Below are 27,941 nucleotides of genomic sequence, written 5' to 3'. Positions count from 1 at the left end.
GGCCGATGCCCAACTGGCTGCCACACAGCCATCACTAACACTCAATCCCGTGAAAGACACTCACGACGGTGTGTACCACTAGGTGACCCCTGCCGCTCGCTGTTACATGCCAAGAAGATAGCCTCCATAATCATGTGGAAGAGAGTTTGCTTATAAAGCGCTCTACCACGGGTTGGACTAGCAATACAGACAAAAAGCTGGTCACACTAGCGCCTCCGACGCAACAGAGGGGCCAAAATGGGAATAGCTGGGAGGCTAAAAGAACTAAAGACCTTCAGACGCACCCTACCCAGTGCTGAATCAGCCCCAGAGGAGGAACTGAGTAAAGTTTGTGGCATTCACCACAAGCCCACATTGAGAGGGAGAGAACAGAGTCCCTCCTTGTCGTTTGAGAGCGAGAACAACATCAGGCATTATATATGGAGTAAGCTCTCCACATCCCCGTATCGATCTACTATGCCCCTCACTGGATGGCGTTATCATATCTCCTGATAAAGTCCTGCCCATGGGACCACCCTGTGCCGAAGCAGAGTGTCTCGCCACAGAGACAGGGCCTGCAGGTAAGAAGGTGAAACCTGAAGCACCCCGTTTAGGTGGTTAGATGTGACGTGTCCAGGTAACAGGCTAGAACCCAACGCTGGAGTGCACGCATTTGAAAAACACCCAGGGGGAAAAAAACGTTACCACGGCGATTATCATACCCAACAGATCTAGGTACTGGCGAAAACGCTGTAACCTGGCTGGAAACAGGACAGATGGCTTTTAAATACAGACACCCTCTGTAGAAACAATTTATAATTTAAACTGTGCGTGAAATAATAGCACAGGTGTATTCAACGCTGCTTGTTTCCCTAGGCGCCGATGCCACCAATCAATCGCCTACGGAGACCATAACCGCCGAACTAAACACATTATAGGGACTAGTGTGAGTGCACGTCACGTCCAGAATCGGCGACGATCACCCAGCAAAGAGCCATTTGTAGGGGAGGGGTGGCCCCTTATGGGCGAGTTGCCCTTTTTTAAATGATTATTTACCTTCACCACTCTTAACACAACGTGTCTGAATATGGAGGTGAACTAATTGTATTACTTTAATACTGAAAAAAAACCAAAAAAACAGTTGAACTCCTTGAACACTGTGGAACTAAGGGGTAAAAGAAGGGGCATTATTGCAGTGGATATGCTTCCAACATATATTGTGGTTTCGTGACTGCAGATATGGAGCACGGACCCCCTTGGGTACAGGGGTTCTAGTCAAAGGGGCTCCAGTCAATGGTGATGCACTGTTTTCACAGTAAACTTTTGTGGAGGGCACAACAGGTGTCTCAAACCCTGTGTCAACACCCCCCGAGCTAGGTTACCCGAGCTAGGTTACCCGAGCTAGGTTACCCGAGCTAGATGCCAGGGGCCCAAAGTCGTTGCAGATGGACGCAAAGGACCTACGCGGAAGGATGACTTGCAACGCCTCGTCTGCAGCGACTAGAATGCCGCGCCAAATAACCCACCAGGAGAGATCGGCTCACCCAGGTAGAGCTGCTGATCCTCCTCCGACATCTCAGAGAGAGTGTTAGCTAGAGATGGCGCTGGGCCACTACTGTAGCGATCATGCTGTTCCTGAGTGTGCGCACGGTGATAGACTTGTAGCATGGTGACCGAGCTCAGCGACTGGGGAACTTGTCCCTCAGCACAGTACAATCTGTCCAGCTGGGAAGCTTGAGAAGTGACACTGCCCAGAAGGGAGAGTGGAGTTAGCATTAGCCCCACTCCCATTTGTCGACGAGGGCAGGTTGCTAGCCAGCTTTTCCTCCACCGGGGGTGCATGCACAAGCTTCCTTCATTCCCTCCACATCCAGGAATAGTCGACCTGAACGAGGCTTGTCACAGCTTGCCTTCAGCTCGTCTTCAATGTCTGGGAAGAGAGGCCAGGCGTGCCAGACTAAGGTAGGCACAGGAGGCCACAGAACCTGGTCGCCCTCTGTTACAGGAGGGGGATCAGGCCACATGACCGGTCACTCTGCGACACCGTCCAATGAAGGACTCGTTATCCCCCTGGGTGTCTCCTGCAACCTCCATAGCCAGGGGGCTTTTGGCTGCCCTGGAGCCAAATCCTTTTCCTCCACATCAATGTCTGAGAATCCATCGTGTCGTCCTCCGAACGCGGATCCCCCATGCTGCAGAGGGTAGCAGAAACATCAGCTGACTCGTTGTCACAAAGATGGGAGGCTACTAACTATGTAGTCTGACCATATACAGTTGAAGTCAGAACACCTTAGCCAAATACATTTCAACTCAGTTTTTCACAATTCCTGACATTTAATCCTAGTAAAAATTCCATGTCTTAGGTCAGTTAGGATCACCACTTTATTTTAAGAATGTGAAATGTCCGAATAATAGTAGAGAGAATGATTTATTTCAGCTTTTATTTCTTACATCACATTTCCAGTGGGTCAGAGGTTTACATACACTCAATTAGTATTTGGTAGCATTGTTTAACTTGGATTAAAAGTTTTTAGTAGCCTTCCACAAGCTTCCCACAATAAGTTGGGTGAATTTTGGGCCATTCCTCCTGACAGAGCTGGTGTAACTGAGTCAGGTTTGTAGGCCTCCTTGCTCGCACACGCTTTTTCAGCTCTGCCCGCAAATGTTCTATTGGATTGAGGTCAGAGCTTTGTGATTGCCACTCCAATACCTTGACTTTCTTGTCCTTAAGCCATTTTGCCACAACTTTGGAAGTATGCATTGTCCATTTGGAAGACCCATTTGCAACCAAGCTTTAACTTCCTGACTGATATCTTGAGATGTTGCTTCTATATATCCACATAATTTTCCTGCCTCATGATGCCATCTATTTTGTGAAGTGCACCAGTCCCTCCTGCAGCAAAGCACCCCCACAACATGATGCTGCCACCCCCGTGCTTCACGGTTGGGATGGTGTTCTTCTGCTTGCAAGCCTCCCCCTTTTTCCTCCAAACATAATGGTCATTATAGCCAAACAGTTCTATTTTTGTTTCATCAGACCAGAGGACATTTCTCCAAAAGGTACGATCTTTGTCCCCATGTGCAGTTGCAAACTGTAGTCTGGCTTTTTTTTAATGGTGGTTTTGGAGCAGTGGCTTCGTCTTTGCTGTGCGGCCTTTCAAGTTATGTCGATATAGGACTCGTTTTACTGTGGATATAGACATTTTTGTACCTGTTTCCTCCAGCATCTTCACAAGGTCCTTTGCTGTTGTTCTGGGATTGATTTGCACTTTTCGCACCAAGTACGTTCATCTCTAGGAGACAGAACCCGTCTCCTTTCTGAGCGGTATGGCGGCAGAGTGGTCCCATGGTGTTTATACTTGCGTACTATTGTTTGTACAGATGTACGTGGTACCTTCAGGCGTTTGGAAATTGCTCCCAAGGATGAACCAGGCTTGTGGAGGTCTACAATTTATTTTCTGAGGTCTTGGATGATTTCTTTTGATTTTCCTATGATGTCAAGCAAAGAGGCACTGAGTTTGAAGGTAGGCCTTGAAATACATCCACAGGTACTCCTCCAATTGGCTCAAATGATGTCAATTAGCCTATCAGAGCTTCTAAAGCCATGACATAATTGTCCAAGCTGTTTATACTGTGGTCAACTTAGTGTATGTAAACTTCTGACCCACTGAAATTGTGATACAGTGAATTATAAGTGAAATAATCTGTCTGTAAACAATTGTTGGAAAAATGACTTGTGTCATGCACAAAGTAGATGTCCTAACGGACTTGCCAAAACTATAGTTTGTTAACAAGAAATGTGTGGAGTGGTTGAAAAGCGAGTTTTAATGACTCCAACCTAAGTGTATGCAAAATTCCTGACTTCAAATGTAGTCCCAACTCTGTCGAAGCTGCACCCCGATTCTATCACCTGTGGGAGGGCGGGGCCTCCCATGGGGCACAGTCTCATTGGCCAGACGGTCAGACGTGATTGAAAGGTGATTCAGATGAGTTAGCGAGGGCGCGACTCCCCCCATAGCTGTGTTGTACGAAGTGAACTGACTGAAAGGGAAACAATGGTTATTATAGCAATGTAACTGGTCACGAAATGTGACTGAGAACGAGAATGTGCTTTGATGTGTGTGTCTTTTGTGTGCATGTTCGAATGTGGGAAGCGTTTGTACTTTCACTCTGCCAAAACAGTACACAGTTACAGCCACACACCCTTCTAGATAACTTGAAACAGTCTAACCAGTTGCTTACCAAGAAACAGTATATCTTCTTGAGTGGTCAGTTACAGTTTCGACTTAAATCTGCTTGAAAATATATGGCAAGATTAGAAAATGGCTGTCTAGCCATGATCCCCAACAGAGCAGGAATAATTTTGAAAATAATAAATGGGCAAATAGTGCACAATACAGGTGTGCAAATATCTGAGATTTAGCCAAGAACACTCACAGCTGTAACCACAGCCAAAGGTTTTTCTAACATGTATTGACTCAGTGGGGTTAATACTTATCTAATTCAAGGTATATTAGTATTTTATTTTTCATTAATCTTTAAAAAGGTTAATATTTTTATTCCACTTTGACAGAGTATTTTTGTAGAGATTTATTGTCTTTTTTTTGTTGTCAATGAACTAATTTTAATCCTACGTTGTAACAATAAAATGTTAAGAAATTCAACTGCGGTGTAGATTTTCTATAGGCATTTTATTTGCTGTGAATGATCAACTAGGTGCCTTAAATCTCTAGTACTTTCAGTTTCACATTCCAATTTTTCATGTTACATAACGTTGGTGGTATTGACAAAGTTAAGGAAGAGGAAATATCAAATGGTAAAAATAACACTGACGCATAGGCCTATTGCGGTGCATATTTCACAAAAACATTGCTTTTATTAGCTTCCACTTTTACAAATGTAGCCGGATTTATCTTTGAGGGGGTAGACTTGATAAATACATTTAACTATGCAAGTCAGTTAAGAACACATTCTTATTCACAATGACGGCCTACCGGGGAACAGTGGGTTAACTGCCTTGTTCAGGGGGCAGAATGACACATTTATACCTTGTCAGCTCGGGGATTCGATCCAGCAACCTTTCTGTTACTGGCCCAACGCTCTAACTACTAAACTACCTGCCTTCGGAGTTTAGCTCCCACATTGGTATATAGTATCACAACCCGTTAATTAAAGCAATTTAAAGTCTAGCAACCTTGCCAGCACTAAAATAATGAAGACAAGCTACTCTAACTTGATTGATTGCCTGAAATGGCTTGGTATCTAGTTGGGAGATCGGGAACCTATCTAGCTGGCTAGCTGAAACCAACATCAGAAAATTACTAGGTGGCTAGTAACAAAACAAAACAATGTCGTATTTATTTAATCAAGAAGCAATAAATTGGCTACATAGCTTGATCAAATTAATTAACACACATACCTCCTGCGAGTCCCGCCTGTCACCGGATGCTAAAATGAAATAAAATTGTGTGTGTCACTCGACACTCTCTCCTCCACTGACGTAGCACATTTTTGCTCGGTAGCTTAAATGGAACGAACCACTTACTAAGGAAAATAGTGTGTCCTCCGCCTCTTAGGTCCTGTTGGTAAGAAAATCATTTAACTTTAGAAATGAGATGAAGCGACTCAGGGCGTTATTGTCAAGTGTTGGAAAATGGTTTTACTTTCGAAATGTGATTAAAACCTCTTAAGGATCCGCCCCTTTTCCCCAATTTTCGTCTAAAATGATATACACAAATCTAACTGCATGTATCAAGGATATGCATATTCTTCTTATTAAATAAAATGTTATGTCACATGCACTCGAATACAACATGTGTAGACCTTACAGTGAAATGCTTACTTACAAGCCCTTAACCAACAATGCAGTTAAGAAAATACCTATTAACAAAGCTCGCATCCACCCATCACCCAGTAAGATGCCAAAGGTGCACTAGATTTAGTTGCCTAAGGTTTCGTTTTTCAACCATTCCAAACTAGAGGAGCCAAGTCAGTGCACATTGAGATGATCCAACTCAGAGCATTATGTCATGTGTTGGAAAATGGTTTTACTTTTGAAATGAGATGAAGCAAAAGTTGCCAATTTATATGAATGATTTACAGGTGGCTAACAGGTTGTAGGTTTTTAGCCCATGGACTCTGTACAGAGTGGGTGAAAATGCGCTTTGGTGATGAATATTAACTTCCTATTGTTATGAAATATGATTATTCATCTTCTGAATCAGTCAGTGAGGTCTTTAACATATAATTTAATATTATCTCCAAAAAGTTGTATTTCGTAGCCTAATACATCGGACAATAAGCACCGAGCTCTGTTGACAGCAGAGCAGGTTTACATTGTAGTCATTTAGCAGACGCTCTTATCCAGAGGGATTTACAGGAGCAATTATGGTTAAATGCCCTGTTCAAGGGCACAGATTTTTTTCACTTATTCGGCAAGAGGATTCAAACCAGTGACATTTTGGTTACTAGCCCAACGCTCTTAACTGCTAGGCTGTTTTGAAGATTTTACATTTTGTGGTCAGTTGTCTTCAAAGTTGTTTCCGCGGGTTGCAAAAAGCTAAATTAGCATGACACGAGCTGAATTAAATGTAAAAGGCTTGGTATATGCTTGTTTTTGTGAGAGATCTTTGAAAAAAATAACAGGAATTTTAAAAGGAATTTCGTAGGTGGTTTGAAGTCAGATACAAATCTGATTCCTGGTCATGTGTCTGAACGGTGAAATCTGACTTATTTGCCCTCAAGTGGTCTTTAGACCGTCATTTGGCATGCCTTCGTTGCTAGTTAGCTACTCGGTTGACAGTTCGACAATTACATGTGGTTAGCTAACCAGCGTGTTAATTGTTTACAAACAAATTAGTGAATGTACTAGAAAGCTGAACAGACACCTAGCTAGCTAGTTGACTGACGCGACTAGCCAAAATAAACGCGTTTTGAAAGTTGAATCATCTTATCCTTTGAGGCTTTAAATGTGTTCTTGCACTATGATTTAGCACATTCAAAGCAACTGGGGAAACATCCATGGCAGGCATTGTTGTCACCTTAAGCTTGCTACATAACTTCTGAGTGATCGGAAGCAGCATCACCACCAATCAGTTTACACCACTGTGCATACACCCGTTGTTACTATGACAACTAGCATAACCATGTCAGCAAATGACCGCTGCCTGAACACACACACACACACACACACACACACACACACACACACACACACACACACACACACACACACACACACACACACACACACACACACACACACACACACACAAATGTTTGGACAGTCAGAGAGCACAGTTACATGCACAAAATAATGAGATTATTGTGGATAGAACAATTTCCCTAATAATCCTGTTTACATGGACACATCTGAAATCAGGCTACCCTGATGACACTCTGATAAATGCAGAAAATCTCCAATCAAATTAAACATTCTACCGCAGTGACCATGTTATTTTAGTGAATGTAGCACATTGGGGATGTGTGAAACTTACTCCTCAGCCTGAAGTGTCCTGCTTGGGGATGTGTGAAACTTACTCCTCAGCGTGAAGTGTCCTGCTTGGGGATGTGTGAAACTTACTCCTCAGCGTGAAGTGTCCTGCTTGGGGATGTGTGAAACTTACTCCCCAGCATGAAGTGTCCTGCTTGGGGATGTGTGAAACTTACTCCTCAGCGTGAAGTGTCCTGCTTGGGGATGTGTGAAACTTACTCCTCAGCGTGAAGTGTCCTGCTTGCGTCGCCTCATCAAATCAAATCACATTGTATTGGTCACATACACATATTTAGCAGATGTTATTGCAGGTGGAGCAACATGTTCCTAGCTCCAACAGTGCAGTAATATGTAACAATTCATACTAAAAAGTATAAGAATGGTATTAAGAAATACATAAATATTAGGACGTGTAATGTCGTGGTGGTGTGAAGGATGGTTTTGTTCTTTTTTTAACAAAAATATATGCCTTATAGAAATAGGACATGTTAATCACAAAACATAGAATGACTGCAGAAAAGCTGTTGTTAATCTAGGGTGTCGACTGTGCTAACCAGAAGGTTGAGACAAGATGGAAAAATGCTGAATAACAAGAAAACAGGAACTGAGGAATGTGTAGCCACCGACAACTCAGCTCAAACTTCACAACAAACACTTCCGGATATCTGGATCCTGTGTGCTGTGAGGCTGGGACCAGCTTGGGCACCACCACCGATAGGCTAGCAAGTTTAAACCACGCTAAGCCTCTACTAATGACAGGCTAACTCTAAAGTTGGAACTACCTCTGTCACAGTATAAAAGAAGATGTCTGTACTATTTCAGTCAGTTCTCTGCTTTACCCTGCGTGGTGATACAGTGAACCCGTATATACGAAAATTGCATTTACCATTTATAGCTTGTGTTAAATAAAGATACTTAAAGTAAATTCAGTGACTCTGAATCACATTTGATCCTGATACCAGATTCGATTGACGCAACCCTTTACAGTGGCACTGACTAAAATACAGTAAAATAGAATACAGTATATACATATGAGATGAGTAAAGCAGTATGTAAACATTATTAAAGTGACTAGTGTTCCATTATTGAAGTGGCCAGTGATTCCATGTCTATAGTGGAGGGTTGAGTTAGCAGGGGGTAGCAGAAACCAAGATTGAACTCTTTGGCCTGAATGCCAAGCGTCATGTCTGGAGGAAACCTGGCACCATCCCTACAGTGAAGCATGGTGGTGACAGCATCATGTTGTGGGGATGTTTTTCAGCGGCAGAGACTGGGAGACTAGTCAGAATCGAGGGAAAGATGCAAAGTACAGAGGGATTCTTGATGAAAATCTGCTCTGGACCTCAGACTGGGGTAAAGATTCCCCTTCCAACAGGACAACGACCCTAAGCACACAGCCGGTGGCTTCGGGACAAGTCTCGGAATGTCCTTGAGTGGCCCAGCCCGAGCCTGGACTTGAACCTGATCAAACATATCTGGAGAGACCTGAACATAGCTGTGCAGTGAAGCTCCCCATCCAACTTGACAGAGCTTGAGAAGATCTGCAGAGAGGAATGGGAGAAACTCCCCAAATACAGGTGTGCCAATCTTGTAGCGTTATACTCATGTGAAAACGCACCCAACCACACAAACAAACACTCGTATTTAATGCATGTCAATATTTCCAGTTTAATCAATACGCTCTTTTCGAGTGCAAAATGTGCTAAAGACAATTAGTGTAAAAGTGTTTGTCATCATTAAGAAATCGCCGGCTCAGTTTCCAGAATGGTTTTAATTCATGATTGGTGTCAACGTTTAAAGCTGAAAAATTACAGCAACGTACATCAATGCCGAGGTTAGAAATAACTTAGCAAAATATTCACAGGGCAATACAAGTGAGTGGTTGTCATTTTTCACAGTCACTACAGACACCAGAAAACTTTGTACACAAAATACATGCAACGTCCCATATTACATATCTACGTTTTTTTTTACAAAACAGAAAATCTGTCCGATACAAGTATCAAATTAAAAGAAAATCACCAGAAGAAGAAAGCAGACTAAATAAAACGTCAACACGTGATAGCAAACCCCAAAAAACTGACTTCAAAAGGTATTATGTACATGACACAAATACATGTATGCTCAATGGTATGTATCTGACATTTGAGGAGAAAAGGCTACAGTAATATTTGTAATGTGAGGATGCTGCAAGTAAGCTATACATGCTAAACTAACTGTTAACCCCAGCCTTAGAGGCTTTAGATCAAGTTCAACAGGGGCTAGACTTTGGGTATTGAGCCAGCCAAACAGAATGTCACACACATGTTCCATTTGACTGATGATTGAGGATGTGTATTGAATCTGCTTCAATATAACGATCCGTCAAATTGTATTGATTTTATTGACAGCTAATTCTGTCTGAAGAAAACAAATACCCTCTGCACACGCAGAGAAACAGTGTTGTGTTTTAGCATTTCAGGTGTTCAAAACCAAGTAGAAATCAAATACAGATGTATATTTCTAATCCTTCGTTTGGGGTGCCCCCTGCTAATCCTTCATTTGGGGTGCCCCATCCCTAATCCTTCATTTGGGGTGCACCATCCCTAATCCTTCATTTGGGGTGCCCCATCCCTCTAATCCTTCATTTGGGGTGCCCCCCCTCTCCCTCTAATCCTTCATTTGGGGTTCCCCATCCTTCTAATCCTTCATTTGGGGTGCCCCATCCCTCTAATCCTTCATTTGGGGTGCCCCACCTTTCCAATCCTTCATTTGGGGTGCCCCATCCCTAATCCTTCATTTGGGGTTCCCCATCCCTAATCCTTCATTTGGGGTGCCCCGTCCCTAATCCTTCATTTGGGGTGCCCTATCCCTCTAATCCTTCATTTGGGGTGCCACACCCTTTAATCCTTCATTTGGGGTGCCCCATCCCTAATCCTTCATTCGGGGTGCCCCCCCTCTCCCACTAAACCTTCATTTGGGGTGCCCCATCCCTCTAATCCTTCATTTGGGGTGCTCCCCCTCTCCCTCCAAACCTTCATTTGGAGTGCCCCACCCGAATCCTTCATTTTGGGTGCCCCCCCCCCCCCCCCTCTAAATCTTCATTTGGGGTGCCCCCCCCCCCTCCCTCTAAACCTTCATTTGGGGTGCCCCCCCCTCTCCCTCTAATCCATCTGGGGTGCCCCCCACCCTTCTAATCCATCTGGGGTGCCCCCCACCCTTCTAATCCATTTGGGGGAGGCCCCCCACCCCTCTAATCATTCATTTGGGGTGCCCCCTCCCATAATTTAGTTCTGGTCCACCGATACAGGTGTGAGAGGAGGAGGACCTAGAGCGAAACATCCCAATCTACTTTGCAAAAGTCTTTATGAAGATGAACATCTGTCTTTGAATAATCTTCTAATAATTTAAGTTATATCCCGGCTTTACAAAACATTTGTTTCATTGCCACACACACTCCAAATCCCTAACTGGCCTATGTTTCAATGTAAAGTAATAATAAATTACATGTGCAACTTTCAGACATGTACAATATGACAACTTCATGACGACAACAGTATAAAACAAGTATTTTCCATTGAGCTGGCAGAATAAGAACTGTAAGTCCGTGAAAGCAATACAAGTCAATTGTAACTCAGTTTGTGTAAGCACATAAACGTTCACATTTTATGGACATTTCAATATGCACGTGAAACAATTACAAATCTGAAACTTGGACGGTAATTGTAGCAACTACACAGATAATTTCTAAGTTCAAACATTAAATTGACTCTCTGGTTTCAAAGGAAAGTGATTTCAAGTGGAACTATGGAACACAATAGCATAGAGGCATTATTACGACCACACCAAACACCTACACGTAACTGCCAAAATAAAGGAAACACTTGAGTGAATGAGGAATACAAAGTATACTGATGCTTCCACACAGGTGTGGTTTTCTGAGTTTATCGTAATAGTAGGAATGCACAAGGTACCATTTCAAAATTGGGTAGTGCATCATCAGTTCCTCTTGTCATGTCAGTCATTGCCTACCTTAAAGCAGGGTTTCCCCATCATGCATAGGGTCATGGATATAAAAATGCCCAGTTGCCCATTATTTTTGGCTACCATGGCTAGAAGAAGACTTTGAAAGAGGGGGTCTCCATGGAGAACAGGGGGTTGAAAGAGGGTGTTACTCAGTCAGCAGATCTCAACCCAATTGAACACTTCTGGGAGATTCTGGAGTAGCGTCTGAGACAGCGTTTTCCACCACCATCAACAAAAGACCAAATGGTGGAATTTCCCGTGGAAGAATGGTGTCGCATCCCTCCAATAGAGTTCCAGACACTTGTAGAATCTTTGCCAAGGCGTATTGAAGCTGTTCTGGCTCGTGGTGGCACAACACCCTATTAAGACATGTTGGGGTTTCCTTTATTTTGGCAGTTACCCGTATCTCTCTTTTGTTCAGAATGCAGTCCTTCATTAAAAAAAACAACAATACATGATATATATTTCAAACAACTCATTGATTGGCTCAGTCATACACACTTTGGTGGGTGCTAATTAATACAGGAAAAATAAACGTTTTCTTTAAATACAAATTAAAGGTTGATGTCCTAACCACTTTTTACAGAGATGGTTAATTTTTAGTACCAAACGTGTGTTAAACCACAGGTAACCGTTTTGACCCGGGTAACATCTCACCCTTGTGATTGTCACATCATAGATGATTGGCATTCAGCATACTTATAGAGGATGCATTTGGGACTATGGCTTCAATAAAATCAGTTCATTCATGAAATAATTTGAGTTCTTATTTTCCAGCCATACATGATATCATGTCTTAATGTGTTTCAAATGTCCAAACAAACATAAGTCCACACACAGATAATGTTTTAAATTGTAACTTTGTTGTGCTTCTGAAGCAACACATTTGGCTTGTATTTATGGCATCGTCATCCCTTTTTTAATTCCCCCAAATTACAGGAAACCGGGTTTGTTGGTGTAAGCCCAAGGGTAAGGTCCTCACCGCTCATTGTTTTATTTTTATTTATTTATTTAACCTTTATATTTAACTAGGCAAGTCAGTTAAGAACAAATTCTTATTTACAATGACGGCATACCCCAACCCTAACCCGGACAACGCTGGGCCAATTGTGCGCCGCCCTATGGGACTCCCAATCACGGCCGGATGTGATACAGCCTGAATTTGAACCAGGGACTGTAGTGACACCTCTTGCACTGAGATGCAGCACTTTAGACTGCTGCGCCACTCAGGAACCCTGTCGTGCACTCTTACCACATTCTTACAGTGGGTCGTTTAAAGGGATAGTTCACCCAAATTACAAAATGGTATATTGGCTTCCTTAGTCTATGGACAGCAATCCATGCTGTGGTTTAGTTTCCTTGGAGCGGTTTCCACATGCTAACGATTTAGCAGTTGTGGCACAAATCCCATTCAAGTCATTGGACCGATATTAGCATTTTCTGTGCATAATTTTCAAATCATGAATAAGTTACTTTTTTTTGAGCTTCACAAACAATTTTAGATACTTTTGGATAATTTGTAAATCATGTGCTAAAAATGCTAATATCAGTCCCATGACTTGAATGGGATTTGTGCCACAACTTCTAAATCGTTAGCATGTGGAAACCGTTCCAAGGAAACTAAACCACAGCATGGATTGTTGTCATAACTTGTTCACAGGGTGTAATTTTGTAATATGGGTGAACTGTCCCCCTTGAAATCATACCGTGCTATCATTTCCCATTGACAACTAAAGAGAAAATAAATACAAAAATATATATATATATTTTTTTTAAATATTTACAATTAACTCACTGATGGTGCTGAAACCCACTGACTTGTCTGAAATCTCAACCAGATTAATATCACAAGAGAACTGAAGCCCTTGGCTGATCTAGTGTCTTCTTGACCCTTCTCTAAGCTGGCCTTAATCTGGTAGTGAGGTTTCAAGCTGGTTCGTATACAAGAGGAACAAAAATCAGTGATGTCTTTTCTATATGATGACGAATGTCATTGCAAGTGACCAAATACATTTCCCCTTGATGGACAATAAAGTTGTGAATCAAACTTAAAATGTTATGACAAAAGTGCAACATAATTTTTTTTTTTCTGTGTGTTTGTTTCATTTCTGACTGGTAGAAAAGTCTATCACCATTTGTCATCTCATCCGAACCAATAAAGACTTTTCTTTCTCAACCTACTTGGAGTTAAAAAAAATTGGTCTTTAAAATCGGCAGACATTGTTTGTATGGCTATAATAAATAGTATGGTCTGACAGAGCGGGGGGGGGGGGGGGGGTCAGGTTTGGCTGAGCCTTTGTATGTTAAATAACTAGTTATTCAGAAAGCCAAGTCCTTTCTCCCTTATTTGAAAACTCAAAGAGTCATGACTTCTGCTGTAAAGTCCACTGCATGACGCAAGGACCAGGGTTGACGATGAGCATCAGTCCGGCTGACTGACGCAAGGACCAGGGTTGACGATGAGCATCAGTCCGGCTGACTGACGCAAGGACCAGGGTTGACGATGAGCATCAGTCCGGCTGACTGACGCAAGGACCAGGGTCGACGATGAGCATCAGTCCGGCTGCATGATGCAAGGACCAGGGTCGACGATGAGCATCAGTCCGGCTGTGACGCAAGGACCAGGGTCGACGATGAGTATCAGTCCGGCTGACTGACGCAAGGACCAGGGTCGACGATGAGCATCAATCTAGCGTGTGTTTTGCAAGGACCAGGGTGGACGATGAGCATCAGTCCGGCTGACTGACGCAAGGACCAGGGTCAACGATGAGTATCAGTCCGGCTGCATGATGCAAGGACCAGGGTCGACGATGAGCATCAGTCCGGCTGACTGACGCAAGGACCAGGGTCGACGATGAGCATCAATCTAGCGTGTGTTTTGCAAGGACCAGGGTCGACGATGAGCATCAGTCTAGCGTGTGTTTTGCAAGGACCAGGGTCGACGATGAGCATCAGTCTAGCGTGTGTTTTGCAAGGACCAGGGTCGACGAAGAGCATCAATCTAGCGTGTGTTTTGCAAGGACCAGGGTGGACGATGAGCATCAGTCTAGCGTGTATTTTGCAAGGTGTCCAGTCAACAGTGGTCTGAAACATTGTCTGAAATAGTTAAGGGGGCCATGGCAGTGCTGATCTCCAAGGGCCCAAGTCACTGGTCCCCGAGCCTACTTATCACAGTCTCTTAACACTGTCAGTCTTTGTGCATTTACAGGTATTTTTTTTAAATCCTTTCTTCTAAGCAAAACCCAACATGGGCCAAAGAAATATGAGCTTGCTCACACGTTTATAGCAGCAGAACAAACGACGACAAGCGAGAAAGCTTTGACACGAAACAAGGGCTTAAATATGTGTTTTTCCTTTCTCTGGAAAGAGAGACATCGCATGTAGTCCTTGGCTAAAACGCTGCTGGGTGTGTGTCCAGTGGTAAAGAGCATCTGCTCCAGTCTGTAGAATCGGACACATGACACACTTCCTCACCCCTCATTTCTTAGGATTCCAATCAATTCCTCCGTTCCACCATTTTATCAGAGTTTGTTAGACTCTCATAGAAATGGGCTTGGCGCTAACTCCCCACTGGGCAAGCTGACTGGTTGTCCACTACTCAAATGACATTAGGTTGGCTGGTATCTGGTAAGGCACAAGCAGAATACATGAAGTACATTAATGAAGAAAGAAGGAATTAGGTGTGGTCAGCTGTGGTCAGAATGAAAATGGCACATTTTCCCCAAGAGATTGAAAGAAAAATAACTTCAGTCATTTAATTTTTGGTGTCATCCTCAATCATTTTTTTTTTTTTTTAATGCATGTACTACCATTGAATTGACGTTGTGTCTGTGTATATATTTAAAAAATAAATAAATAATTGGAATCAATTCAGTCGATTATAAAGACAACATTACTACCTGAGGTCTACAGCTCCTGCAAGCCTCCTCCAGGTTTTTGTGCCAGATGATCGCAGAGAATCTGGATCCCGTCTGGAACTTGTAAACATTACCTGTGAAGCAACAAGACAAGAGGGCTTGGGAGTTTGACCTAAAACAACCTAACCATTTGCTTGAGCTAATTAAGGTCAGACCGAATAGCACCCCTCTCCCTCCTCCTTGGTTCTTTGGGAATCAAGCAGTTACCAGGTTTCCATCGAACCTTTTTACGCGAGTAAAGTACATGTCAGATGAAACATGTCATGATAGGCCTGATGAGCACGGAACATTTGTCGACAAAATAAAATACGCTCGACAAGGTGGGATCTTTTTTGTGTCTGTAAAATTAATTAGGCGAGAAATCTCAGTGGAAACGCTTTTAATGCGCAAATATTGATATAATAATCGTTATTATTGAAATAAATTTGAAGTCACGCAATGACATGTGTGGTCCTCCCACTATGACTCGTTGGGAAAGCATACAGTTTATTGGGCTACAGATTAAATACATGATGAACTTCACAGGGTGGTGAAAGTGCACCGTGATGAGCTTGATGCTCCTTTCCAATAAATATCCAGGGTCTAATTCTGGTGACATGATCCTCGATGCAGGACCGAATTTGTGAAACCCTGCCTTAGGAGAGCTATTTAGAACTTGTCAGAAATGTCCAGATCAACTAGCCAATATCAGCTAACGTTTTTTTTTTTTGCTAGGTTTTTTTAGTCCATAGATTTTGTAGAGAATTGCAAGAAAATTTGCTTTAAAACTGCAACAATTTTCTCTCCACCAACAAGAGGGGTGTGAACAGTTTGTTTCATGTGCCTATAGAAAAATACGTGGTGGGCGCAGGGGGGGGGGGGGGGGCACGGGGTGTTCCCCAATGCAGGAAGGGGGGGGGGCCCTGAGTGAAAAAGTTTGGGAGTCCCTGATGCAGGCTATATCCGCACTGTATCTGCAAGCTGTTAGCTAGACAGCACGTACCAAGACCAGCGTGGTCACATTCGCAATATAACGAAACATTTCTGTTGTTGTGAGAAAACCATCAGTAGAGTTGAAAATGCATTTAACTTGTATATGTTTTCGGTACATAGGATTTTACCCGCATAAGGTATTTTCATGTGCACTACGTAATTTATCTGCAACAAGTCAATTTGATGGAAACATCTCGGGTGGGAAAATGCACATTTTTTTTCATGTATATTTTTAGAATATTCACATGACAATCTGTTGCCAATTGGATGGAAACCTATCTACTGGTGCAAACAAACCTCAACTGAAGAGACAAAGTTGTCCCCCGAGTGACAAAAATCATGTTGGTTTGGTGAGCAAAATAAAAGTACCTCAACCATTAGGACCATCTTTACCCTCGCCCATACCGACAAAAAACATGGACAACTACTGTACAGTTCATGTTCACAGACAAGTCTGGATTCGAGACTCGTTTAAAAAAAAGTGTTTACGTTCAACCCCAGTTCATTTGCAGTGACAGTGTGCTTCACTTCCTCCTCTGACACAGGTGTCCTTTCGCTAATGTACGCTAGAAAACCAAACCTTATATGTCTCAGACATCCAGCAATATGTCCTGGGATCAACAAATATATTAATATACAGTCACATCCAGAATTATTGGATTTCTTGTTAAAGACAAGTATAAAATAAATAATACAAAATACTGAGCTACTGACAATTTTTTTGGGGGGGGAAATATATTTTATACTAATACAATTTCTCCTGTACAACATTCAAAAAAAATGGTCTCCAAGGCTCACCTTTATCCGGGTCGTTGAGGTGGAAGATGTTCGGTCTAGCCGGGTCGTCAGGCAGGACCACCATCCAGCCCGTTACACACACCTTCTTACAGGCTGAAGATTTGTACTGCAGGGAAGATGTGACCACACTGGATCAGATGAACGGCATCGCAAGTGTGTAATGAAAACCACACAGCCGTCTGCCTCTAGAGGACGGGCGTTTGTTTCGATGTTGATCCAAATGTCTTTCTCCACTTTTATTTATTTGCTACTCATCAATTGTTTCCCCTACATTTCTTTCTAGTAAACTGAACATTTTTTCCCCTACATTTCCTTCTACTAAACTGAACATTGTCACTATTAGGACCACTATTTAGTTTGTGTTGAGAGAAAAAACCTGCAGTAGACAGGTTCTTCAGGAGTTTATTCATTAGTGCACACCCGTAGCAAAACATTTTGCAACTGAAAACTGTTGGGCAACAAAAAACTGAAGTTTCTTATTGGACTAGTTCAACTTAGTCTCTCTCTCTGTTCGTTTGCTTCCTAGTGAATACACCAATGGTCTCACTCACATGCTTCCTCTCGGAGGCCCTCAAGGCCTTGGCCCCGTAGAACGTCAGTGTCGAACCAGAGAGAGTGATCCAAAAGCGTGTCCACGATGACAACTGGAGCACAATCACACATATATAACATGACAGTTTTGACTATAAGAATAACTTACAATGAACAACTTGTTCCTTGATCACTACAGTATGGTATAACAGTAAGAAAATGTTCAATTACAGAGAAAAGGAGGAGCGAGCAGGTAAGAAAACACTGTAGAAACAACAACTTGGACCAGGAGTCAGACAGTGGACACATCCCTCCTTACCTTGGACCAGGAGGCAGACAGAGGACACATCCCTCCTTACCTTGGACCAGGAGTCAGACAGAGGACACATCCCTCTTTACCTTGGACCAGGAGGCAGACAGAGGACACATCCCTCCTTATCTTGGACCAGGAGTCAGACAGAGGACACATCCCTCTTTACCTTGGACCAGGAGGCAGACAGAGGACACATCCCTCCTTACCTTGGACCAGGAGTCAGACAGAGGACACATCCCTCCTTACCTTGGACCAGGAGTCAGACAGAGGACACATCCCTCCTTACCTTGGACCAGGAGTCAGACAGAGGACACATCCCTCCTTACCTTGGACCAGGAGTCAGACAGAGGACACATCCCTCCTTACCTTGGACCAGGAGGCAGACAGTGGACACATCCCTCCTTACTTTGGACCAGGAGTCAGACAGAGGACACATCCCTCCTTACCTTGGACCAGGAGGCAGACAGAGGACACATCCCTCCTTACCTTGGACCAGGAGGCAGACAGAGGACACATCCCTCCTTACCTTGGACCAGGAGTCAGACAGAGGACACATCCCTCCTTACCTTGGACCAGGAGTCAGACAGAGGACACATCCCTCCTTACTCTGGACCAGGAGTCAGACAGTGGACACATCCCTCCTTACCTTGGGCCAGGAGTCAGACAGAGGACACATCCCTCCTTACCTTGGGCCAGGAGTCAGACAGAGGACACATCCCTCCTTACCTTGGACCAGGAGTCAGAGAGTGGACACATCACTCCTTACCTTGGGTTTTCGGCCCTCTTTCAGCAGGGTCTTCCTCCGAAGGGGCCCCTCGATAGTAACACTGCCCACCTCGCTGCACCCGTGGCACGGGTTGGCACCTGAGGGGCTGGGGGAGGGATGAGGATGGAGGAAGGGGTCAAAACCAAAGTTGTATGAACAGTAGTAGAAGAGACCGTGGCTTCTCTAGTACCCTTTTCACACTACCGAACTAAGCCAAGCCGTACTGAGCCGGCCTCGGTTTTGCATCCACCATAGTCGCTGGAACTGTTCTGGAACGAACCATATAACCAGAACATGATAGTGTGAAAAGGGTATAGGTCTCTGACACCGCTCGTCTCTTTGGCAGAGCTCCTCAAAATGATCAGATATGGTGTTGTGTGATAACGGGATGTGACAGATGTCAATTGGGGTTTGCATGCTTTTTTTAAATTAAGTTCCACTAAAGCTAAGAGTAGAACAAGGTGCATGACCAAAGGAAGGCTATCTGAAACCCTCAGTCTTAATAAACCAGACCAGGAGAGCAGTAGGTACCCAGCGGGCAAAATTAGACCGGGAACGTCATAATTACGTCATTGTTATGTTGTAAAAACTGGTTTTCTGGTTGCAGAGTGGTCAGGGAACCAGATCAAGACAAGATGTCTTCGTTACATTATCAAGACGTCAGGGAAAGCCTTCGTATTTTAGATATCTGGATAACAACCAAATAACGACTTTAAGACGTGTTGTTTTACAAGTTCCAAAATGACACCTTCCTTTATATAATCCGTATACAACAGGAACGATGTAATTACGACCAATTTTGCCCACTGTTTACAGGCGATTTAGCTATTCAGACTTTCTAGGGAGCTGGAAGAGGGTGAAGCATGGGATCGCCGTGCCAACCAAAAGGGGACAAGCTGATGACGATAAATGTTAGCCTGATCATGACGACATTCAGACCACATTCTGATCCCTCTGTAGCAGAGAGTTGACAGTGGAACAGTGGGACAAAAGATAACTTGAGATAATATGCACACACCTTTTCGAGGTTTTGTGTAAAACCGTGTGCGTTGATATCAGTGGAAGAGTCGCACAGATGCACATGTGTAAAAAGTTAGGATTTGGCCCAGTCTCCGGTCAATGAGTGCATGGTATAATGTATAAATTACAGTAGAACATTTTCACGAGAACCCTGAAGAAGCATCCTTTACACTCCTCTCGCCACAATGGTTCTCATTTAAATTCTCAGTGAAACACCCTGCCCGAAGACAAACAGACAGCTTAGGGTCAAACGGGAAATCAGAAACAGTCGATGTAGCATTTGTCCAAGTCCTTTGTCCCTTACCCCTGGAGTTTGGAGACGAGGGACTCAAAAGGCTGTGACCGTGATATACAGAGAAAGAAGGATGCCCCGGGTAGAAGTTTCCCCTACTCCAAGCTCACTACATCTTTCCCAAACCACAACCCCTGAAACCCCAACCTTAAAGGGGAAGTTCAGGATTTTACAATATAACGCTGTGATAGTTCTTCACCCTAAAATGTGTCTATGCGCAAAGACAAAATGTAATCCGTAGTTTGTTTTTCTTTAAACAGCCACTACAAACTTCAGCCTGCGCCATCTTAAAACCATGCGGAATATGTAAAAACAGAAAGGGAAACTAGTTTCTTAATATGCTCCACATATCCCTGTCACGCCCATACAATTTTAAGCTAGCAGTGGCCGAAGTTTGTTGTGCTGTTTAAAGTTAAACTCGAACCATGGATTCCAGTTTCTCCTGGCCCATAAACTACTAGCAGGGTAAGGAAACCATCTAACATCAAATTGTAAAATACTGAACTTCCCCTTTAACCATTAAACCCACCAAAACTGTGAAGAGACTGACCGTAGACCAGGGGTTAGGGGCAACTTCCACCAACAGTGTGAAGAGACTTACGCTTCGAACACACCGACTGCGTCATTGCATCACTGCTGCATAACATTTTGCGCAGCTAGGCAACTATACTGATGCAGGTACCTTTTGCAAATGGTCGCATGCGGTTGGACACATGGAGGAGAGAATCATTTTCGCAGTATCCTCAAAACCGTGTCTTTTTGACACAACTGCTGACAGCTACAGGGACATAAACACAAAAAATGCTGCTTGGAGACAAGTGTCCACGATAGTAGGATTGCCAGGTCAGTTTAGTAGTGAGCTTGTGTTAGATGTGGCTAGTTAGCGTTAGCTAGCTAGCTAACCTAGCTTGCTAACCTAGCCAATGAGGTGTGTGTGAAAGAAATAGTCATACCACCTTCCACGTTGGTCTCATTGTTGAAAGAGCCTACTCTGCCTATCTTGACTATTTATTATTGCATTTCGCTCCAAAACTGCATATTGGGGGGAAATTATATTATAGGCTCTCAAAATTAATTTGAGGATGTCATCGAATAAATAATATACTTGGCAAATAAATAAATAAAAAATGTAAAGAAATTATGCAATCAAACTGTTTTTATGTAATCCCAAATGTTTACTGAATGTGTGCAAAAAAAAGATCTACATTCATATTTTGCTACTTTCTGTCAAGTCCACTCATACAATTTGATGCATACGTTCGATTTATCGAACGTATGCACCACACAGAACGCACTGCAACTGCCTCTGCAACGCAATGCTGCAAGGCAAATGCAGCGTTCCATTGGAAATGAATGTACTTCTGGTGTATCGAAACGCAATGACGCAGTCGGTGTGTTCGAAGCGTGAGTGAGACGGACGCTGCATGCAGTGACAAGAGGTGACACCTCACCCTTCTTTTCCCAGAGATGAATGACCTATGACCCTAGAACATGTGACATAACCCGACCCCACCACCACCACCACCACTGTACCTGTAAACATAGCTGCGGCTCCGGGGTGAATTACGTAGAGGGACCTTCCAGTTGGGGCCCAGTGTGGCATACATGCGTCCCCTGTGTTTGCACATTGTCAACAGTCAGTCTGAGTTGCCAGGAGGTTCACTGCTATTTGGTTTACAATACCCCCCTCCCCTTTTTCACAAGTGTACCTAATAGTTCTGATGTTTAAACCAGACCTGGGACAAATACGGAAAATACTTGAGGAGCACTTGATTTAATTTTTACGGCGCAATGAACCCAATTAAATAGTCCCCATAGCACAAACTTCAAGCTAAATGAAGTGCAGTGTATTTGACCCAGGTCTGATTCATTCAGTGATTGGAATTAAAGATGAGAAATAGGGTTTGAGAATAATTGCACATCTTGTCGGACGTGGAAACCGAGATAACATGAGAACGTTGGTCGACACTCAACGCTGGGACCTTTTAAGAGCAATGATATTGTTCTTTAGTGAGTTTTATTCAGTGAGGTCGATTTGACACACTTAGACACTCATTTGCAACAATTTCATAACAGCGTGAAACGTTAGTATGAGGCTTGTAATCCCTTTGAGATGATAAACATGAGCGACTACGTAAACACTATTAGTAAATCATTCAAGGAGGTACAGTTCAAAATCGGAAAGTATTACGCAAAACAGCCAATCAAAACATTGTAAGTATCTCTGCTTATCTACGACTATGTCATTCACTAATAGTGTGCAAATAGAGACCCATTTCAAAGTGATAAAACAAAAAACGTGTAAGGTTAAGCGCTGGGTTGGGTTGCCACGTTAAAAAAAACGGCAGATGGTACCAACCTTTCCATCCCTGGCGAGAGTTCCTCGCCGAATGAGCTTTCGCTGCTGCCTAAAAAGGAGACAGGGAAATACTGCTGTCACGGACAGACAATGCTAACTGGCAACCTCAGAGTACCCAATACCCGAATTCTGAGCATTACACAGCTTAAAGTGAAAGTTCACTCCAAAATCAATGTTTGTCAGACAATTTCAGATGAGTTCACACTGCCGTGAACTACACACGGTCGGCATGGCCAGCACCGCGATAGGTTCGGCATGGCCAGCACCTCTGTAGGTTCGGCATGGCCAGCACCGCGATAGGTTCGGCATGGCCAGCACCGCGATAGGTTCGGCATGGCCAGCACCGCGATAGGTTCGGCATGGCCAGCACCGCGATAGGTTCGGCATGGCCAGCACCGCGATAGGTTCGGCATGGCCAGCACCGCGATAGGTTCGGCATGGCCAGCACCGCGATAGGTTCGGCATGGCCAGCACCGCGATAGGTTCGGCATGGCCAGCACCGCGATAGGTTCGGCATGGCCAGCACCGCGATAGGTTCGGCATGGCCAGCACCGCGATAGGTTCGGCATGGCCAGCACCGCGATAGGTTCGGCATGGCCAGCACCGCGATAGGTTCGGCATGGCCAGCACCGCGATAGGTTCGGCATGGCCAGCACCGCGATAGGTTCGGCATGGCCAGCACCGCGATAGGTTCGGCATGGCCAGCACCGCGATAGGTTCGGCATGGCCAGCACCGCGATAGGTTCGGCATGGCCAGCACCGCGATAGGTTCGGCATGGCCAGCACCGCGATAGGTTCGGCATGGCCAGCACCGCGATAGGTTCGGCATGGCCAGCACCGCGATAGGTTCGGCATGGCCAGCACCGCGATAGGTTCGGCATGGCCAGCACCGCGATAGGTTCGGCATGGCCAGCACCGCGATAGGTTCGGCATGGCCAGCACCGCGATAGGTTCGGCATGGCCAGCACCGCGATAGGTTCGGCATGGCCAGCACCGCGATAGGTTCGGCATGGCCAGCACCGCGATAGGTTCGGCATGGCCAGCACCGCGATAGGTTCGGCATGGCCAGCACCGCGATAGGTTCGGCATGGCCAGCACCGCGATAGGTTCGGCATGGCCAGCACCGCGATAGGTTCGGCATGGCCAGCACCGCGATAGGTTCGGCATGGCCAGCACCGCGATAGGTTCGGCATGGCCAGCACCGCGATAGGTTCGGCATGGCCAGCACCGCGATAGGTTCGGCATGGCCAGCACCGCGATAGGTTCGGCATGGCCAGCACCGCGATAGGTTCGGCATGGCCAGCACCGCGATAGGTTCGGCATGGCCAGCACCGCGATAGGTTCGGCATGGCCAGCACCGCGATAGGTTCGGCATGGCCAGCACCGCGATAGGTTCGGCATGGCCAGCACCGCGATAGGTTCGGCATGGCCAGCACCGCGATAGGTTCGGCATGGCCAGCACCGCGATAGGTTCGGCATGGCCAGCACCGCGATAGGTTCGGCATGGCCAGCACCGCGATAGGTTCGGCATGGCCAGCACCGCGATAGGTTCGGCATGGCCAGCACCGCGATAGGTTCGGCATGGCCAGCACCGCGATAGGTTCGGCATGGCCAGCACCGCGATAGGTTCGGCATGGCCAGCACCGCGATAGGTTCGGCATGGCCAGCACCGCGATAGGTTCGGCATGGCCAGCACCGCGATAGGTTCGGCATGGCCAGCACCGCGATAGGTTCGGCATGGCCAGCACCGCGATAGGTTCGGCATGGCCAGCACCGCGATAGGTTCGGCATGGCCAGCACCGCGATAGGTTCGGCATGGCCAGCACCGCGATAGGTTCGGCATGGCCAGCACCGCGATAGGTTCGGCATGGCCAGCACCGCGATAGGTTCGGCATGGCCAGCACCGCGATAGGTTCGGCATGGCCAGCACCGCGATAGGTTCGGCATGGCCAGCACCGCGATAGGTTCGGCATGGCCAGCACCGCGATAGGTTCGGCATGGCCAGCACCGCGATAGGTTCGGCATGGCCAGCACCGCGATAGGTTCGGCATGGCCAGCACCGCGATAGGTTCGGCATGGCCAGCACCGCGATAGGTTCGGCATGGCCAGCACCGCGATAGGTTCGGCATGGCCAGCACCGCGATAGGTTCGGCATGGCCAGCACCGCGATAGGTTCGGCATGGCCAGCACCGCGATAGGTTCGGCATGGCCAGCACCGCGATAGGTTCGGCATGGCCAGCACCGCGATAGGTTCGGCATGGCCAGCACCGCGATAGGTTCGGCATGGCCAGCACCGCGATAGGTTCGGCATGGCCAGCACCGCGATAGGTTCGGCATGGCCAGCACCGCGATAGGTTCGGCATGGCCAGCACCGCGATAGGTTCGGCATGGCCAGCACCGCGATAGGTTCGGCATGGCCAGCACCGCGATAGGTTCGGCATGGCCAGCACCGCGATAGGTTCGGCATGGCCAGCACCGCGATAGGTTCGGCATGGCCAGCACCGCGATAGGTTCGGCATGGCCAGCACCGCGATAGGTTCGGCATGGCCAGCACCGCGATAGGTTCGGCATGGCCAGCACCGCGATAGGTTCGGCATGGCCAGCACCGCGATAGGTTCGGCATGGCCAGCACCGCGATAGGTTCGGCATGGCCAGCACCGCGATAGGTTCGGCATGGCCAGCACCGCGATAGGTTCGGCATGGCCAGCACCGCGATAGGTTCGGCATGGCCAGCACCGCGATAGGTTCGGCATGGCCAGCACCGCGATAGGTTCGGCATGGCCAGCACCGCGATAGGTTCGGCATGGCCAGCACCGCGATAGGTTCGGCATGGCCAGCACCGCGATAGGTTCGGCATGGCCAGCACCGCGATAGGTTCGGCATGGCCAGCACCGCGATAGGTTCGGCATGGCCAGCACCGCGATAGGTTCGGCATGGCCAGCACCGCGATAGGTTCGGCATGGCCAGCACCGCGATAGGTTCGGCATGGCCAGCACCGCGATAGGTTCGGCATGGCCAGCACCGCGATAGGTTCGGCATGGCCAGCACCGCGATAGGTTCGGCATGGCCAGCACCGCGATAGGTTCGGCATGGCCAGCACCGCGATAGGTTCGGCATGGCCAGCACCGCGATAGGTTCGGCATGGCCAGCACCGCGATAGGTTCGGCATGGCCAGCACCGCGATAGGTTCGGCATGGCCAGCACCGCGATAGGTTCGGCATGGCCAGCACCGCGATAGGTTCGGCATGGCCAGCACCGCGATAGGTTCGGCATGGCCAGCACCGCGATAGGTTCGGCATGGCCAGCACCGCGATAGGTTCGGCATGGCCAGCACCGCGATAGGTTCGGCATGGCCAGCACCGCGATAGGTTCGGCATGGCCAGCACCGCGATAGGTTCGGCATGGCCAGCACCGCGATAGGTTCGGCATGGCCAGCACCGCGATAGGTTCGGCATGGCCAGCACCGCGATAGGTTCGGCATGGCCAGCACCGCGATAGGTTCGGCATGGCCAGCACCGCGATAGGTTCGGCATGGCCAGCACCGCGATAGGTTCGGCATGGCCAGCACCGCGATAGGTTCGGCATGGCCAGCACCGCGATAGGTTCGGCATGGCCAGCACCGCGATAGGTTCGGCATGGCCAGCACCGCGATAGGTTCGGCATGGCCAGCACCGCGATAGGTTCGGCATGGCCAGCACCGCGATAGGTTCGGCATGGCCAGCACCGCGATAGGTTCGGCATGGCCAGCACCGCGATAGGTTCGGCATGGCCAGCACCGCGATAGGTTCGGCATGGCCAGCACCGCGATAGGTTCGGCATGGCCAGCACCGCGATAGGTTCGGCATGGCCAGCACCGCGATAGGTTCGGCATGGCCAGCACCGCGATAGGTTCGGCATGGCCAGCACCGCGATAGGTTCGGCATGGCCAGCACCGCGATAGGTTCGGCATGGCCAGCACCGCGATAGGTTCGGCATGGCCAGCACCGCGATAGGTTCGGCATGGCCAGCACCGCGATAGGTTCGGCATGGCCAGCACCGCGATAGGTTCGGCATGGCCAGCACCGCGATAGGTTCGGCATGGCCAGCACCGCGATAGGTTCGGCATGGCCAGCACCGCGATAGGTTCGGCATGGCCAGCACCGCGATAGGTTCGGCATGGCCAGCACCGCGATAGGTTCGGCATGGCCAGCACCGCGATAGGTTCGGCATGGCCAGCACCGCGATAGGTTCGGCATGGCCAGCACCGCGATAGGTTCGGCATGGCCAGCACCGCGATAGGTTCGGCATGGCCAGCACCGCGATAGGTTCGGCATGGCCAGCACCGCGATAGGTTCGGCATGGCCAGCACCGCGATAGGTTCGGCATGGCCAGCACCGCGATAGGTTCGGCATGGCCAGCACCGCGATAGGTTCGGCATGGCCAGCACCGCGATAGGTTCGGCATGGCCAGCACCGCGATAGGTTCGGCATGGCCAGCACCGCGATAGGTTCGGCATGGCCAGCACCGCGATAGGTTCGGCATGGCCAGCACCGCGATAGGTTCGGCATGGCCAGCACCGCGATAGGTTCGGCATGGCCAGCACCGCGATAGGTTCGGCATGGCCAGCACCGCGATAGGTTCGGCATGGCCAGCACCGCGATAGGTTCGGCATGGCCAGCACCGCGATAGGTTCGGCATGGCCAGCACCGCGATAGGTTCGGCATGGCCAGCACCGCGATAGGTTCGGCATGGCCAGCACCGCGATAGGTTCGGCATGGCCAGCACCGCGATAGGTTCGGCATGGCCAGCACCGCGATAGGTTCGGCATGGCCAGCACCGCGATAGGTTCGGCATGGCCAGCACCGCGATAGGTTCGGCATGGCCAGCACCGCGATAGGTTCGGCATGGCCAGCACCGCGATAGGTTCGGCATGGCCAGCACCGCGATAGGTTCGGCATGGCCAGCACCGCGATAGGTTCGGCATGGCCAGCACCGCGATAGGTTCGGCATGGCCAGCACCGCGATAGGTTCGGCATGGCCAGCACCGCGATAGGTTCGGCATGGCCAGCACCGCGATAGGTTCGGCATGGCCAGCACCGCGATAGGTTCGGCATGGCCAGCACCGCGATAGGTTCGGCATGGCCAGCACCGCGATAGGTTCGGCATGGCCAGCACCGCGATAGGTTCGGCATGGCCAGCACCGCGATAGGTTCGGCATGGCCAGCACCGCGATAGGTTCGGCATGGCCAGCACCGCGATAGGTTCGGCATGGCCAGCACCGCGATAGGTTCGGCATGGCCAGCACCGCGATAGGTTCGGCATGGCCAGCACCGCGATAGGTTCGGCATGGCCAGCACCGCGATAGGTTCGGCATGGCCAGCACCGCGATAGGTTCGGCATGGCCAGCACCGCGGTAGGTTCGGCATGGCCAGCACCGCGGTAGGTTCGGCATGGCCAGCACCGCGGTAGGTTCGGCATGGCCAGCACCGCGGTAGGTTCGGCATGGCCAGCACCGCGG

The 27,941-nt window shown here is 47.5% G+C and overlaps 2 protein-coding genes and 1 long non-coding RNA gene across 7 annotated transcripts in view; all 3 read right to left on the bottom strand.

Annotated features, from left to right (window-relative positions):
- LOC129818291 (E3 ubiquitin-protein ligase rnf213-alpha-like) overlaps positions 1-5,630 on the bottom strand; it is an 89,872-nt gene extending 84,242 nt beyond the window's left edge. Inside the window, exon 1 of the mRNA XM_055874033.1 lies at positions 5,399-5,630. The gene's annotated coding sequence lies outside the window, so the exon portion shown is untranslated. The remainder of the gene's footprint in view (positions 1-5,398) is intronic.
- Positions 5,631-9,223: 3,593 nt separating this feature from the next.
- LOC129819057 (uncharacterized) lies at positions 9,224-10,531 on the bottom strand. The gene is made up of 2 exons (XR_008753995.1): positions 10,422-10,531; positions 9,224-10,387 (listed from the first exon to the last, which is right to left on the bottom strand). It is a non-coding gene; the product is annotated as an uncharacterized LOC129819057 (long non-coding RNA).
- Positions 10,532-14,311: 3,780 nt separating this feature from the next.
- LOC129819054 (ras-specific guanine nucleotide-releasing factor RalGPS1-like) overlaps positions 14,312-27,941 on the bottom strand; it is a 273,360-nt gene continuing 259,730 nt past the window's right edge. For 2 of the 5 annotated variants that reach the window (XM_055875572.1, XM_055875570.1), the window contains 7 exons: positions 22,445-22,493; positions 21,619-21,699; positions 18,774-18,879; positions 17,715-17,807; positions 17,164-17,269; positions 15,376-15,467; positions 14,312-15,100 (listed from right to left, as the gene is read on the bottom strand). In XM_055875572.1, the coding sequence (XP_055731547.1) occupies positions 15,071-15,100; positions 15,376-15,467; positions 17,164-17,269; positions 17,715-17,807; positions 18,774-18,879; positions 21,619-21,699; positions 22,445-22,493 (557 nt within the window). In that variant the 3' untranslated portion in view covers positions 14,312-15,070. The remainder of the gene's footprint in view (positions 15,101-15,375; positions 15,468-17,163; positions 17,270-17,714; positions 17,808-18,773; positions 18,880-21,618; positions 21,700-22,444; positions 22,494-27,941) is intronic. The other 3 variants (XM_055875573.1, XM_055875575.1, XM_055875574.1) reach the window with 3 other exon arrangements.

Source organism: Salvelinus fontinalis, chromosome 21, assembly GCF_029448725.1.
Source record: "Salvelinus fontinalis isolate EN_2023a chromosome 21, ASM2944872v1, whole genome shotgun sequence".
NCBI lineage: Eukaryota > Metazoa > Chordata > Actinopteri > Salmoniformes > Salmonidae > Salvelinus > Salvelinus fontinalis.
The sequence above is the reverse complement of the archived record's forward strand: the minus strand, read 5'-3'. Positions and strand labels throughout refer to the sequence as shown.